This window comes from Pyxicephalus adspersus, chromosome 4 (assembly GCF_032062135.1).
Source record: "Pyxicephalus adspersus chromosome 4, UCB_Pads_2.0, whole genome shotgun sequence".
In the NCBI taxonomy this organism is placed as follows: Eukaryota; Metazoa; Chordata; class Amphibia; order Anura; family Pyxicephalidae; genus Pyxicephalus; species Pyxicephalus adspersus.
Window position 1 is genome coordinate 58,551,469 of NC_092861.1, and position 17,282 is coordinate 58,568,750.

General features: G+C 36.9%; 1 protein-coding gene across 1 annotated transcript; it reads right to left on the reverse strand.

The window, feature by feature from the left end:
* Window positions 1-17,152, reverse strand: LOC140328582 (alkaline phosphatase-like). Its single transcript, XM_072408310.1, has 11 exons — window positions 17,002-17,152; window positions 11,903-12,019; window positions 10,036-10,151; window positions 7,892-8,066; window positions 6,921-7,093; window positions 6,707-6,841; window positions 5,780-5,849; window positions 4,968-5,102; window positions 3,496-3,687; window positions 2,238-2,354; window positions 1-489 (listed from the first exon to the last, which is right to left on the reverse strand). The coding sequence occupies exons 1-11, from the start codon at window positions 17,081-17,083 to the stop codon at window positions 278-280; spliced, it is 1,524 nt and encodes a 507-aa protein (XP_072264411.1). The 5' UTR covers window positions 17,084-17,152; the 3' UTR covers window positions 1-277.
* Window positions 17,153-17,282: the final 130 nt, after the last annotated feature.

Consider the following 17,282-nt stretch of genomic DNA (forward strand, 5'->3'; position numbering starts at 1 on the left):
TAGTGTACATGAAGTTATTTATTTCTCAGTATTATGAGTCAATTGTAGTGGACAGTGTTTGTATGTATGATTAGACCTCTATATCATCGTAAAATGTTCACAAGATGATCTTCCATATACATTAAGCATTAAATTGTTTTACCAGCAATAACATAATATCTTTATCGATTGTTACATATCTGATATTATATATAAATATTTTGATGAAAACAAAACTGATAATTATGATATTCTGCTACCCATACAGCTACCAGACAAACTTTAACCTGAAGAATTTTTACTTATGGGGAGCGGCAGACTTTAGCTGAATGCAATCTGTATAGGGTTCCAAACAAGCTGCATATGCCATCACATGGGCGATGTAGTGCTGTTCGTGGATGCCATGGAACAGATGAGCAAATGGGCCCTTAGCCATGATGGCCACATCTTCCCCTCCATGTGTTTCTGAAACTAGTGGGACAGCTGCCTGCTGTCTGTAATTGGAGGCTTCTGTTGAAAAAGTATGATAGACAATAATGAGGATGAAGGAGTGACACAGATCTATGTTAGGTTACCAGAACAACATTTTTATATCACCCAACCAATATATCTTTAAAACTTTCTTGGTGACCCAGAAGTAATTTATCTCATAGAAAACTGAACCCTCCTAAGCAGTGTTTTTCAACCAAGATTCTTTGAGCAATGAGCAATCTGTAATGGCGACATCCTTCCCCATGGTAAAAAGAGCATTTGAGAGAGTTTGACAACCATTTTGTGGTGTGGCATTGTGTCTCTTTTAGGAATTGCTCTGCAATCCACCACTTCCTCAAGCGTGTGCAAATGCATGCACAAAATTTTCCCAACTGCTGAATAGGAGTGTGGTTGAAACTACAGTCAACCACAAGTTTGAAATGTCCCTAAACAACTGAACACAGAAAAATGTTACATAGATACATAGTTAGTCAGGTTTACAAAATACATATGAACATCATGGTAAACTGAAAGGGAAAAAGCTAAATATTCTATACAGAAATCTATACACACTGTTGATCCAAAGGAAGGTAAAAAAAAAAAACCCTTTTTAACACACAAACAATTACGATTGTATCCTATTCAAATATCATAGGATTATTGACCATGGTCTATACAGCGATAAATCCATATTAACCCTATTCTAGAAATTGGCCAGGTCCTATTTGATAATCATAGGATATTTTACCATTACCAGACAGCATAATCATTATATTATTAATGGGTATATTTTGGTATAATGTCTCTCTTCCCAAAGTGTTTCGGCTCCCTCAGGGGTGTGTTTGAAAATGTTAGAAGTATGACTTGAAATAAGGTAAAGAAGGGACTATGCCAGGAATGCAATTTGGACACCTAATTAATCCACCCATGGTGAAGAAGAGCCATGGAGAATCCTTATAAGGAGGGGATCCTGGGTGTATGGTGCTAAAATGCCCCCCTCCCCCTGAAAGTTTTGTCTGGTGCCTTTATGGATGCATACTATGACATTACTTAAACCACCAGATTCTCTCCAATCGATAACCAGTTCTGTCTTTCGATGATTCTCTAGCAATATTTTTTTTAATGTTTTTAATTCAACCCCTATTTTCTTATTTTCCTTTTATTGTTTTTCTTTTTTTTTGTACCTACCTAAAACCTGCATGACTGTATAGACTTTTATGAGCATTTCACGCTTTCAAATGAAAGTACCACTCACATTAAAATTACCATTAAATTTTTAATTGGTTCTAATGGCTAAAACCTTAATTTACAGTATTTTATCAACAGCCTTTACTGTATTTGGTTGTTAATTTGGTAACGAATAAGTAATATAAAAATAAAGACTTACAAAGCACTTAAATGAAAAATTACAAATCCTTTTCCAGGTAAAAGTAATCATAGTGTATTTCAAGTAAACTTGGAGTTCAGATTGGGGAAAGAAAATGTCACCATAATTATCAAGGCTTACACTATGATTTGTAGTTTATGTGGAGACACTGTTAATGAGTATGTTACTATATTTCGACCTTACAATAATGTTGTCCTATCCTGAACCTTTTTAGAGATTTGTTAAAGTACAGAGTGCACCAAACAAGTCTCGTCTTGGCAGCAATATTGAATGTCAAATTAGAAGAAAGAATAATTTGCTATTCTTTTAGAACATCTATAGATAGGAATGAAATTGCGATAACAGCGGAAAAAATAAGGCTTGCATGTCATTTCATTGAAAGCAGTAAGGTGATTTATACCTGTATCGATGGAAGTAATGTCTTCCCGTACTCCGTTAGTGAGCTTGAATCCAAGACCATTCCCATACAGCAGGCTGGTAAATGGTTTGAGGTCACTGGCTTTGTTTGGTGCCAAACCTACCAAAACAGTAAAATCAAGCTTCTGAGAAATAGTTCTTGTTAGCTATATCTTATTTAATAAATCATTGATTAAAGTAAACAAGCTGTTTTTTCACAAATGATTTTTGCTGATTGGGTTTTTTTTTATTTTGTGCTCTGAATACTAACCAATATTGGCAAAACGGCCACAAAAAAATTGAAAATATAAAAGATTTAATTAAAGTCACCCATCAATGATTGCACATGGCAAATGACAAGGAATTAAAAGAACAACTTTATAAAAAAGCACTAAAAATGGTATACGTGTGCTATTAAAAGAAAAAAATAATTATGTTTAAATTAATTTTTAATTCACTGATTTGTTTTTAGAGAGATGAACAGGACTGATTTTTTATTACCAGCTAAGAAGCAAAACAAAAAATTATGGCAGTGTCACAGCTTCCACAGGTAATCCTTCTACTTTTCTTAAACCTATTCAGCAGGTACTGGTTAATAACTTAAACTGAGCATGTCATCCTCTTCATTGCAAGATTCCATCTTCTTGCAAAGTTTTTCAGGCTCCACATTCTGTAAGCCTCTTGCCACTATTCATGAGCCACAGTAGATTCTTATAGAAAAGGGGGAAGCTCTTTAAGACTCCCCCCTCATGTAGCCATGTAAAAATCTCCTTCTGCCTCCTAACAGTGATATTACATCGTTCTAGGAGAGTCCATGTCCAGCAAAGGGCAGAATGTGATTTAACTTCTGTATGTATGTTGTACATTTGAATAGTAGAGGCTATAAAGTCTGTTTGACCCAGTTGTTAAATTTTTTGGTATACTTTATTGTGAAGGGAGGCTGATGTTAAGGTAACAATGCCAGCTGTTACTAATGTCATCCACTACCAAACATAGTACATTGCCTGACTGGGCTGTTTTGACTACAGAGTAAACAATTGTATTCAATGAATTTTTTCAGAGTTGTATAGCTGTGGCAAAATTACAAGTGCCAGAAAACACAGCACAGAATCCTTGAAATCAATGAAATGTAACCCTGTAAATGTCTATCAGCATCACATAATTAAGATCCAATAAAGAATTTAAAAAAACACACTAACACTCAAATCAATTACTTTGTTTAAATAATAATGCACGAAGAATGCAATAATAAAGAACTCTACCAAAAATACTGTTTCCACGATCTGTGTACCCTCCAAAAGTGAAGACATGAGAATGATCAGCAGTCACAACAGTCAGTGTCTCAGATTCTGAAGTCAGCTGCCCAGCTCTGCGAATGGCTTTGTCAAACTCAACAGCCTCAGTCAAGGAATTCTTGGCATTACCATCATGATGGCCATGGTCAATTCTGCCTCGTACATTAAGTAAAAGAACATTAAGTAAAGATTCTCTCATGTAGTATCGTCATGTAGTATTTTGCACCGGAAGCCAAGCAAGAATAACTTAACAGGTGATAACTATATAAAAACTTCTAATGACAACTATAACAAGTATAAAACAGACTGTACACTTTGTACAAGGTGATTTATAAATATATATTAAAATGGATCTTTCACCAAGTTACTTTGTTTTGCAAACTTGGTGGTATGCTATGGCAGAACATTTCAGCTGATTACTATTAAAGGTTGGGTAGGTTATATATATTTGGCTTTTGGGGGGAAAAAAAGTTAACAAGTACTCCAGAGATGTGCTGTAACAGAGATATATATTAAACGCAATCCTGTTGCAATATACATATCCTTTCCCAGAATCCTCTGATGAAAACTGCCATCTGTCTTTCCATTGATCATAATATTTTAATTATTTTCAAAACAGAGACTTCATTTAAAGTAAACCTAAATAAGTCCAACTAATACGTGAAAATTATCAGCTTCCATTAAAAGCTTTTGATACAAATATCTTTCTTTAAGGTAACAAAAAAAAAAGACCGTCATCAAGAAAAATTGGGTCACATTCCATTGTATCTAAGAGGAACTAGAAGGGCAAAAACAAGAACCTGTATGATTAGCTAGGCAGCTTTCTGACACAAATCAGAATTCTAATCATCTGTGAAAAAAGGCATACTTGCACCAAGTGGATGTGGTCACTGTCACCTTCATTGTGGCTTGCTTGCTATGTGTATGTAATTGGGAATTTAGGATGTTCAAACCTTTATTTATTGCAAAAATGTATCATCTTACTCATGAAAGTCATTTTAATTATCAATAAAGGTTTATATGTGATTAAAGTTTTGTTTTATTTTGGCTCAGGTGCTCAGATTCATACCTTGGGTGTGTTAAAGTTCAACTTAATTAAGATAGTGGCAGTGTGGCTCTATTGGCCTTTAAGTATTTTCTGTAGTGTTTCATCATGTAGAAAATGATCTGCTGATCAAACAAAATGCAATTTTGGCTCGGGAATAATGTCAAAAAATTAAAATAAATTGGAATTAGATGTTCTCAAAGCTAAATTATATTTGCAGGGAAAAAAAACAATATAAATAGTACCAAATATCTGTGTATCGTTCAACTTTCTCTCCCTGACAGTCTTTTAACCCTGGAATATGTCTACTTGTTAAGGCTAGCACACTCTCCTAATTCCGGGTTTATAAATAAAACCTTTGCTCTAGAAGGTATGCAATCTTATTTAAACTTATCTTCTACAAAAAGAAAAAATCCATTGGGATTCTTGCTCAGGATCTTAATGGCCTTCTCAGTCATCTCCTCTAAAGATGGGTCCGTAGATGGATCACGACTTAGTTCATATTTCATGTCTTTTGGTTCAAACAGGCCTAAAATTTTGCAAAAACATTTTCAGTATATTTTCAACTTTATATGATTTAATATGCTTTACAGTTAAAGCTTACATTATGGAAATCTTTTCATTCCATACGAGAAATATAGAGGATGTCATTGCTGGCCTTGTTTCTACAAATGCTATATTTGTCTGGCTGCCACAGTCACCCTCTGGATTCTAAAACCTCAGTGAGCTCTCTAGAACTAGTGAAAAGTTCTGACCTTAAGCTAAGCAACTGTACTCAAATTTGAAGTGGGAGACTATTTATTTCATGGCAGATTTTGAGTGTTGCAAGGATAATGTTGACTGCACCAGAACTTTTCCTTTTAAATAGATTTCTGCAGTGTAATCTTAACTCAAGTATGAAGATCAGGGGTTTGTATTTGCTACATGCTTTTTCTTGGTCAGTGATTCACAGTATTAAAGCCAGAAGCAATCAGAACGCTAATACTTCCACATGGAACTCCGCAACAGTGGCCACATGCAAAACTCCTCAAAATGAAGTGTGAGCCACTATTTTTCATCAACCTATCCTCGAGGCTAGGAACTACCTTCCTCCCTCCTTTTTTTGTAATTCCCACATGTAATTACATATAAGTAATTGGTATTAAGACTAAAAAAAATGTAATCTGTGTCGTTAAACAGAACATTTTCACACAGCAAATACTCAACCCATAAGGTAATCTGTTGTACTTTCATCCACAGCATCAAAGTCTTGTTTATTCCACACATATTTTGACCCCTGCAAATGGAAATTACAAATATGTAAGTTAGCAGAGACTTAAGTTAAACAATTTATATTGCAAATTTAAAAGGATTACCAACTTTTTCTGGTAATTAAAAGAAAATAAATAAAAGGAAGGTCACGTTAGGGTCATGACCAATTTGGAGTTTGAGTAGCAGCACATGGGACACGTCATTCACCAAAGCAAATTTACAGTGTAGTTTTTTTTAAGGGGCTTGGTTTATAGCGACACACCTTTCCATCAACATAAGAGGAAAGGTAAGTTTGCATATTAATACTTTTTATACAGAACACTAATATAATATAGAAACTTGCATTCAAAATTTTATGATCTGGATAGATTGTGATGAAATACAATTATTATATTTGGAGGATCAGTTTTTTTATGGGTCACACCTCCTGTTGAGGTATGGAAAGAAGCAGAGGAGCAGATATTTTGCAGTCTGGCAGGGTAGGGCTAAGGGCTTACAATACTGCTTGGGGGTTTTATAAAGCAGAGGTAGTGTTATCAGGTCGAGCGGAAAGTGGGCAGCTCATTAGATCAACAAGTATTTTTCTGCACTTTAAAATCACTGCAGTGGTGCATTGGAAAATGTGCATGCATGACAGGCATATAGTAGTACAATTTAAAATGGTGTAGGCATTCTACAAAACTCATGACATGTGGCCACAAAAACCTTTAGATAATTTTATTTCAATGTATATAGTCATAAATCACGGCAAAGTTTAAAGGGCAATTTGAATCCTAGAGAAAGTTTATAAGTCAAAAATCTACAAGCCATTATTATTATTCAGCTACCTAAACTATTCTACAAAATGTTTTAATATTTGAGATGCAAAAAGGTCGCACTTACTGGTCTTTTATTTAGCCATATATCAGTCAAGTTAAGGCCATCTCTTCGAAGTGCTTGGCTTGAAGTACTGGTTGGGTATTCTGGGTCAGGGGTGCCCTTGGCATTCATATAGGCTCTCCCGCCTCCCAGAATCACCTGCAATGACAAATATACTAAGAGCATGCAAACGTTTACTATGCCATACACCTTCCATAAATCTTCTCTTCATAATTACATCAATGTCTGTGTTGTGCACAAGCTGATAGGCTATATCCTTGCAGCCATTGTTAATCATATTCACGGTCATCTCATTGTCGGAGTACCAATCACGATTTGCGCTATGAGCATAGGAAGCAGCTGGAGAGGCGTGCTGGACACGTGTGGTTGTCACAATGCCCACAGATTTTCCTGTAAAACATTGTCATGAGAAACATGCTTAACACAATATTATTTAACACATCCGTTGGAGATGATTTTTAAAGTTGCATACTTGTAATGTTTTGCACTCGGCTTGATTTTTATATGTCACTATTCACAACATTTTGCATTTTTTTCTCTTTACAATTTTACTATACCTTTTCTTCTCCTGAGCAATAGAGAATAAATTAGAACTAGCCACTAGGTGAAAAGGTGTTTAAAAGGGTGTAGGCTTCGGTGAGCCACTAGATTGGAATAAGTACATGAGTTCAATGATACAGTAAAGTTTCAAAAGGCCAGTATGTTTTTTTTGTTTTATGGGTCACGATAGCCACCTATTTCAGCCACAATATACCCCTTTCTCTTCTAGTGTTTGTCTCGGTAAAAATATTTTTTGATTTGGATAGAGTGCAGAAGCTTTAGACTCTCCCAAGTCTATTATTGCAGTAGTTTTACAAACTATGGAGATTCACAGCTGCATTTGTACTAGTGACCATTGTTACAAGAAAGAAAATACCAAAACTTTAGAGTTGTCCCCAAAACAAGAAGCAAGGGGAAAATCCTCCAGTGACAATAGCCAAGAGCAACATACTCTTCTATTTAGCATCTGTGAACACAAAAACTTTGAGCTACAAGTACAGTTGGAAGTTGTTTCATTACACTGAGCAATTTGTTTTCAGAGTTGTTTTACATTTGTGTTGTACCAGACAGCTGGGGATCCTCTTTGATATAACTCGTATCCTTAAACAGTTACATAAAACAAAATAAACATGTGTGATTATACCTCACCTGCTAGTTTAGCTCTATGAAGGATAGAGGTCACCTCATTTCCGTTGGCAGTAGTGCAGACTCCATACTTAGCGGCAGCACTCACTCCCAGGGTTCCTGAATTGGCTTTCACTCCACATAAGTAGGCAGTTCCGGTGCCTGCACTGTCTGGAACCTGTGCATCCACATTGTACACCTACAGAGCAGCATTAATTAGTATTTTTTTTTTTTTTTTTTAAGTGAAAATGTAATGCCTGACATTTGACCTCTGACCTCTGCCTTTTAAAGCATTTGAAAAAAAAAAAGGGCCAGGTAGTCAACCATAGGAAAAACAATAGGATTTATTGTAGGCGTTTGAACTGGTAAATGCAGACCTACTTTTTGTAAAGCTAGAAAATTTTCTTTTGACAGTATGCTGTTAAGTCCCTTCTAAAATGTTTCAAGTAGATCTCATCCAAAAACAATTCTTTGTTACCAATGAAAGCCGAATTCGAACACCAGTCTATGGGGAGGGGAGAAATTTGGGTTATTTTTATGACTGTGTAGAACTGCAAGAGCAATCCCTGATTCCCCTGATTGCTTTTGCAGTCCTAGCAAAACTGTAGTATGTGTTCTTGGATAGAAATTCTCTATCCAAGAACACATATGGAACAGCATAACTGTAGTATGTGTTCTTGGATAGAGAATCTCTGTCCAAGAACACATACTACAATTCCGCTAGGGCTGCAAGAGCAATCAGGGGAGCAAAGCTGTCAGCTTCAATCAGGGGAGCACTCTTGCAGCCATAGCGGAACTGTAGTATGCAGAGATGAGCGAGCAAAATTTTTAATCAGGCGAATCGGGCCTTTCTCGCTTATAGAACATGAGAGTTGAGAGTTCGCCTGCAGTCACAGCTAATTGGAAGCACTCGCATGCCTCCAATTTGCCGTGACCGCAGGTTTCTATGCTCCCCGGGCTGTACTTATCAATGGAGAAACTGCATTGAGAGTTCATCTGGAGTTTGCGGTGTGCAACATAAGAAAACACAGGGTAGGAAGTGGGCAACTCAGGCACACATCAAAAAAAACATTTTTTCCCACTTATCTGGAGGAAACACTGTGCCCTGCCAATCCTACTTCTCTTCTCATCCTGCATCCTATTCACAAAAAGGTATAAAATCAAATGTTGATGCTGTTACTCCCGATGTTGCTACTGATCAGTCATCATAAGGGATAAGAATTGTGCACTATGGATGTACAAGAAGGGTCACCTTTACTCCTGCTGACTCCCCCTCCTTCTCCTCCATCTTGTAGTCAACCACTGGAGAATGCCTGGCCAGGAAACAAAAGTACATGGTCCCAGCCATCTTACGACATACTGAATGAATGCTTTGCTGACTCAGCTTCTGGTGGTACAGTCACTGCCAAACAACTTGGTGAAAGTCTCACCTTTACAGAATTTATGGGGGTGTGCTATACTTTGTTGGAAGATACCAAGCTGTCATTAATTTTAAAGTCATCTCTGCACTATGAACATGCATAATGTGCCCATTTCCTTGAAATCTGCACTTTGTAGCTAGGTCCATACAACAGCAGATACCCAAAGCGGTGGTAGTACGTGTTCTTCATGGACAATTTAGTTAATGTCTTCGGAGGCACTTCAGGAGGATCAGTTCTCACAGCTTCCTTTTCTGATTCTTATTTTCCTTCCTCTTCATGAGAGTACCACTCTCCACTTACAGCAACATGGCAAAGTTGTTCCACTCCTCAATACAATATGTGTAAGCTCAGCCACTGCTATGCACTCATATATTGTGGTGACAGTAGCAGCCAAAAGAGCTGTGGTACTTACACAACTCTTGATGCGTTTTAAGAGTCAGGAATTGTTGGCAATCGCAAGGAGGAGAGTGAAGGTGGGGCAGAAAAAATGGATGTACTACAGATTCCCTGTGTATTTTGATGAAGTCATTTTGGATATTGATAGGATGTTTGGTGTCTTCAACTAGTTACATAATCTGTACCACTGCACAGCATTTTCTATGATGAATAGAGCTGATCAGTTCCATATGTAAATTTTGCTTTTCATGGTGTTTACAATTACATTCAGTATTCTGTGATATATATTAGGTGGTCCCTAGCCCATGATTTATGTGACTTGGTTCCAAAAGCAGGCCTGTTTAAACTCACCTTGGACAAAGCTACAAAGGGGAATTTTTCCATCTCCAAAATATTCTCTTCTCCAGGTTGCCCAGCAATCTGTCCCTGATATATACGAGCTGCTGTAATTGTGGGCACTCCCATTCCTGAAATAAGGCACAGAAATCCCTAAATTGTTAGTAACTATTATTCTACCCATTTCGAGATAAGTATTAGTAAACACCAATGATTGTTGCGCAGTTTCATACATGCAGCTGCCAACTTCAGTAAATAGGGTTTTTTTCTCAAAAGAACCCCTAAAATAATTAACTGGAAAAGTCCCCTGCAACATTATTACAACAAATGAAATTAGAAGCTAGTGCAGGTATCTAGCTAAACTTTTAAATTCTATGGCTGACTGTTTTGCATAGACTATGGTGAATATTGGTATTATTTACTACATAATGGTAATTTTTGTCTGGTTATGTGGAAGGCTAAAACGCTGCACGTTAGATGTGCTAATACAATAATGTGTAAGGAGGGATGAAGGTGGTCATATTGTTAGAAGATGTCCATTAAGCATACATAAGATACACATGGACCTCCTACACATAGTTGATTAGAGAGCATGTGAACCCGTCTACAAACATATATTGCAGCAATCAATTACAAATACATTGTGACCTGCTTGAAGAAAATGAAAAAGCTATTTCCTTGTCTTCTGTCCTGCAAAATGTCTTCAGTTAAGACAGTTTCTTCATTCTGTCATCCACATCTTCATTAAATTCAGATTCAGCTTTATTTAGACACATGACAATACTGCAGAGGGATTATTAGCCTGTAGAATGTTGCCACCAGGAAAGAAGAATCCAAGATATTGGCAAGATCACCAAGCATGCCTTCTTTACTACAAAGGTTTTACATAAAACAATCACAAATAGACAACTTTCACTGGGTGATTTCCATACAGTACTATATTTTATGCTAATAGAGTTAAAAACATTTATTGTTTTGGGGGACTTATTTGTAGTCAGAGGATATATATATATATATAATATATATATATATATATATATATATATCTATATATATAGTGATTTAAATATGGTTAATACATGTATTCATGTACCACAGAATATTAAATTCCATCTTGTAATTGGAGCTTTAAATTTACATCTGAAAAGATATTCGGACCCTGAAATACCTGTATCTAGCTTGGGGTCTTGACCCAGAGTATCTACACCACTATGTTATCTCAGACGTCCTTAAGGGAAATGTATAAATCATTTTGAGAAGTGCTTTTATTAGAGGTTCATATTCCCATATGTATGCTCTTCCATATCTTTGAAGAGCATACACAACAGGAATTTGCAGCTTAGAATTCAGGGTTTTCCATAAAGCACAAATGTGCTTATCATAATAAACATTATGGCAGAATTACCTGCTCGAGCACTGCGACAGCCATGGTGTCCCTGCCACACCATTTTGACTCAATTTTCTCCCATCTTCAATGGCCAGGTGGGAGTGATGTTACTACCATGCATGCAAAACCTGTACACCGAGAGCTGCACATGTATGATTTAGTGGGTAGAAAAAGAAAATAGTTCTGACAGGCAGACACAAAGAGCTTTATTTATTAATCTCTTCTGACATGAAAAATGTCAGGACCTTTTTATGCAGACTTAATTTCTGCTTTAATAGAAAAAAAAGTACTTTTTGCTTTTACTGGTAACATATCTTTTACCTTTTACATTTCTCTTTACCTCTTTCAACATCATCACGTTAAGATATTTTTCACAAAGGAGAGTGTTTACAAGTGAACCAAATCACTGACATTTAGACAATTGGGAAAACTATAAAAAATAACTGAAATGGCTACACATTCCTCTTAAATGTTAGCCTTGTTGGCTTTACTTACCATCTCCCAGAAACATAATGAGATTCTTCGCTTTATTGACATTTGGTTTTAAATTTAAAGCTGCGGATAATGTTTCCCTGGCATGATCATTCCAATATTTTGGGGCCTTCTCAGCTTCTAAAACAAAAAAGGCTCATGTAAACAATTTGTTTTTTTAATTTTTGTTCTACAGATGTAATCCTTGTATCTGTGCAATGCAATGTCAGTAAAATCGTTACATCTTGTAATGTGGACCTCTAAAAACTTTGCATCAAATGATAACAGTTGTATTCTACTACTTTAAGGGACAATTCCAACTGTCAAGCTGTCCTCAAACGTCCCAGAGACCTGGTTATCAATGGAAGGAAATTAAGTAGTTACAATTCTTTTTTGGACAGGTGTTTGCCTGATTTGCAGTTGTGACATTTTGAGACACTTCATGCAACATTTCAGGACAGTCTGCCACTAAACTACTTCCAAAGATATGTGGGACTGCTTTTAAACACTTTTCCAGAGAGTTTGCAAATGGTTAAAATGGGTTTCCCAGCAGTCTGGAGTACAATAACAGAAGAGCAGATATGCCTTGATGAATTGCAACCAAGGCAAAACAAACGTGAAAAATGAAAATTGTAAAAGATGTGATTATGACATCCGCTATATTAACCTCCTGGGCGGTTTATTTCTGTCTGGATTTTTATGACAGAAAGGATAATATAAAAGTATGAGTATATTAAAGTTTGAAACACAAAATCATGTCAAAACATTAAATTAAATAAATAAAATAAATTTATTAATAAACTTTGGCATGATTTTGTGTTACAAACTTTATTATACTCATACTATTATATTCTACTGTAAAATAAATTTTCACAAAAGACAATGTACTGCTATTGGACATATAAATTCAGTGTATTGCATTTAATAGTTATTTTGTATTAAATGTAATACAAATCAATTTGAAATTCATGCCGAAGCCTGGCGTCGCCTGTACGAACCGACGTCACCAGGAACTCCCGGGAAACGTCTGTGCACTCGCCGGGAGACAGATCGACGAAGAGGATGCGGCCAGAGGATGGCAGGACAATGGAGGACGCCGATAGGACCAGGGAAGCCTTTATTTTTATTATTTTTTTTTTTAACTATCCCAAGTGTGGCTTGGGGTTACCGCTTTTAGCAGGTTTTTTTTACCCCGAGTGTGGCTCGGGGTTACCGCTTTCAGCAGGTTTTTTTTTACCCCGAGTCACACTCGTGCTTACCGCTCAGGAGGTTAATAAACACACAGGGATCTTGTATCTGCATCTGTTTTGCAGTATTGAGATCTGGATTTAAGTTTGTCCTTTGCTTTATGATAGGTGGAACACACATTCGTCTAAAATCTTTTAACTTGTCAGTGTAAAGTCCTTTCTGAATCAAATTGTTTTTTAAAGTCAGTTTAAGGCCCTGGTCTGCACCAGTCCTCAAGATTCCAAGATTCTCCAGCACAGATTAGCCCAGTTATATGCTACAATAGGCCCTGGTGACTGGGAGCAGATATAAAGTCCCAGCAGCCAGTACTGAGTCAGGAGCTAACTGCCTCTGAAAACCCCTTCAGCTGTGTACAGCCTCACAAATTGACTCACGGCTTATTGACTCACGGAGGGATTATGGCTGAAAAAGGTTATAGCCAATGTTGGAACTTTGCCTCCTTATTCCCTTGACTGACATTAATAAGGCCTTTATTAGACACATAAAAGCTTTCCTATTTGCATTGTACTGGCAAAGCCTTCATCATCAGATACTGACTGTCTACAAGTGCATTCTTCCTTTGTTTTGTCCATTTGTCCAATTTGTCTATTTATCTTTGGTTTTTCTCAGACATTCACCAGTCCCTATACCCGTCTATGAGGTCTTGTGGATGCTCTGGGGAACTTTTTTGTCACTAGGACCCTAGATTTAATTTCTGTTGCTTACCTAAGTAACTTTAAAACATAACAATGTTTACAACATACACCGTATTTGGTAGTGACTTTCACCAAAAAAAAAAAAGAAAAATTAAAGTACTGTATTTTCTGGCGTATAAGACGACGCCCAACTTTTCCAGTTAAAATATAGCGCTTGTTGCACTTAAAAAAACTGTAACAAACACATTTTTTACGTTAAATAATAGAATTGTCTACCCTTCTATGTAAAGTAGAAATTCTGAGTTTAGTTCCTCTAAGTGACAGCTGGGGTTGCAGACTTTACAGCCACCATGGTAGAAAGCAGCAGGGATCTCTGGGCTATTACAGCCAGTCACACAGCTCCACCTATTGGCCGATTTGTAAATATTATATAACGCGCATATAAATACATCTATACTGCATGGCTCACAGTGTTCCCCCAAAGCTCTCTGACACTCTGACCTTGGTAACCCGAGCTCGGATCTTCCCCCCCGTTCAGGGTACAGCCGGGTCCCTCCACCATGGTGTAACTCCCTATGTGCAGCACCCGAACAGATGATTCAAAATGTGGCAGCAAAAGAATACTAAACAACCAATGACAAGCTTTCATTTGTTGAGAACCAGGAAGTACAGAAACTTTCTAACTTTCTCATTGGTGTGCTTACAGCAGCTTGTATGTGATTGGTAAGTACCCGGCCTATAGGACGACCCCCGACTTTGGCACAGATTTTTCGGGGTTAAAAAGTCGTCTTATATGCCGGAAAATACGGTATTCCTTGTGGGTTAACAGCTTCCTTAGTGAAAAGATTCCGATGAGCAATTATCAATGATAAAGGACAAAAGCTAATGGTTTAATAATAGCTGCATGAAGCAATAGGAGTAATGAGCTCTAAAGATAACACCAAGCACGATAATAAGATTGTAAATATAACATAGGTGAATCTAAATATTTATGAGCAGACTGCAATTACACTGTTCTAGTCACTGCTCATAAAAGTATGCTTGCTTTGTCACTTATCTAAAAGATTTTTATTGTAACTTTGAACAAAAAGACACTGCCCTTGTTGCTTCAGTAAACCCCTTTCAGGGGAAACTCTTAAGGATCTCCAAAGAAAAAGTAACCTCAGAAAAAGATCCCTACTGACATAACTTTTGGTAACAGACTTTTAGCTATAGCCCTTCTCTATGATCTTACCAACCTTTTCTGTTGCTCCCGTGCTCTGACCCCTGTACTCTTACGACTGCTGTTGACAATGTTCTCTCCTATGACTCTCTTGATTCGACCTGACTTCTCAATGATTGGCAAGCTGGTAGAAAGGCAGAGCACAGAAGAGAAGAGCAGCAGCGGCTTCAGTGGTATTGAGAGAAAAACCCTATTCCACCCCATTCAGTCTTTTGCCATGGGTTTGAATACAAGGCCTGGCTCTACTCACCTCCTAGCATCCCATTCACCCTGCTGTCCCAAAAGGCCCCACTATCATAGAACACAGGGGTCGAATTCATGACCAGGCCCACTCAGCCCGTAGGGTCTCTGTGACTGCAGGATGGATGTATACCAAAAGAAAAGCAAGGTACGACAAGGTATACTGACCCATAGTGAGGGCAGTGCTAATCAGTATTGGTGCTTGGATAAGGCATCTTTGCCAATCCTCTGAAGCAGCTGCTGCCACTCTCCTGTGCCCGGCCTCTTTCACCAAATGGAAGTTGGTCAGTGTCTATGCCTTTTGGTGAGTGATTATACCCAAAGGGAGTGGAAGCACTGCAGTTTGATTGCATCACTGAGTGGATCATTGCTTTTTTATTGGATATCAATATGGACTTTATTCTGCAAGAATTTATTGAAACATTTATACTAGTTATTTTTTACATGTTTATAAGCACCTAAATGAGAATGCCAAATTAAATTATTGTATTTTAGTCCAAATATTGTCTTGTGCTATGTGTTAGTTGTTTAAAGGTTTAAATTCTCAAATTATCATATGAGAAATTATTTGTATGAAATATATTTATATTTTGTGTTGGGAGTGCTGTATTATTGGTTTATATTTTCTAAGGATGCTAGGTTTGTAGCTTTGCCGCTGGAGGGCTCTATGTATGCTCCCGCGAGCAAAGGTAGCAACAGTTGCAACCCCCATGTCTCTACACCAGTGGATATACCCTATTGATATATATGTGTGTTCAGAAGCTTAGTTACCTACTTGGGAAAAGATTGCATCTTTCGCCAACAAGGCCAGGGAATTCTTTATGATTCCTATACTTGGAAATGTTGATATTGTAACCATCAACTGCTCTTAAAAGCCTTAATCGTGTGCAAAAAGAAACTACTAAGTCTTATGTACAAATTTTATCTTTAGGTAAAGGGTTAGGGGCATTTATGTAACATGAAATGTAAATTTGATATTTTCCATTCAAAATAAATATAAGTTCACTTCACAGGTGTTATGATTTCTAAGATTTAATTTAGGAGGTTAGTGATGTTCAGTAACTCATAGCAATAATCAATAATTTCCAGTTTTTTAAATGGTAAATATTGGATTAGTTGCTATTGGTTACTGCAAAAGCAATGGGTGTAAGCAACCTAATTCTGGCAATAAGAGAATGTATATGTGCATATTTATTCTCATTTTTCCGTGTGACAAAAGTAGGGGCGCTTTAGAACTTCTGTGAGGTTTTACTTGGAAAGAAGCCTTCACTTTGACTTTAGTTAACAAGGAAATGGTACCCAGGATAGGACACTCCAAAACACACAGAAGTAAAACTTTGTGTAAAATGGATACTGCTGACCTTCCTTCCACACTGACCCTTAAACAAATAGGTGAACTACAGACCTTCGTCCCAGGCCCAGCAACATATGAAAGGCATTGTGTCTGTGCGATTTTTTTTCTTCAAAAGTCTTTAAGAAAAGCATGTACAGCTACACAGATATAAAAACCTATGAATACTTCATCAAAAACTAAAATAAATTAAAAAATGTTTGACTATAGCTACATTTTAATCATGAATGTAATTTATGGACAAATCAATTTACAAAAAAACACATTAGATCAAGAAAAGAAGAAATGATACAATGTCCAATGTAATCTTCCAATCCTGTCAGAAAACACACATGCAGTAGCATTACCTGATATAGTGCAAAATGTGGTGGTTGTACACCTGATTGACTCTCTGGTTCTTTAACACAGTATTTAAATATTCACTTACCTAGAGAAATTGCTGCTCCTTTGCAGAGTGGGGAAAACAATAAAAGAACAGGAAAGAGTGCCGCTGTAAGAATAAAAGTCATCTTCTCAGTCTGTGCTCGTTCACCTGTGAATAACTGGTGCCCACATAAAGCACATCTATATATAATGATTAGGACACCAATGCCTAATACCTTTGTACCACGTGCTGTATTCAAGTATCAGAAAAAAAAATTTATCTCTTGTATTCAAGGTTGGTTTCAAATTTCTATTCTGCTATGTTTACTGAAAGATATTGCCTAT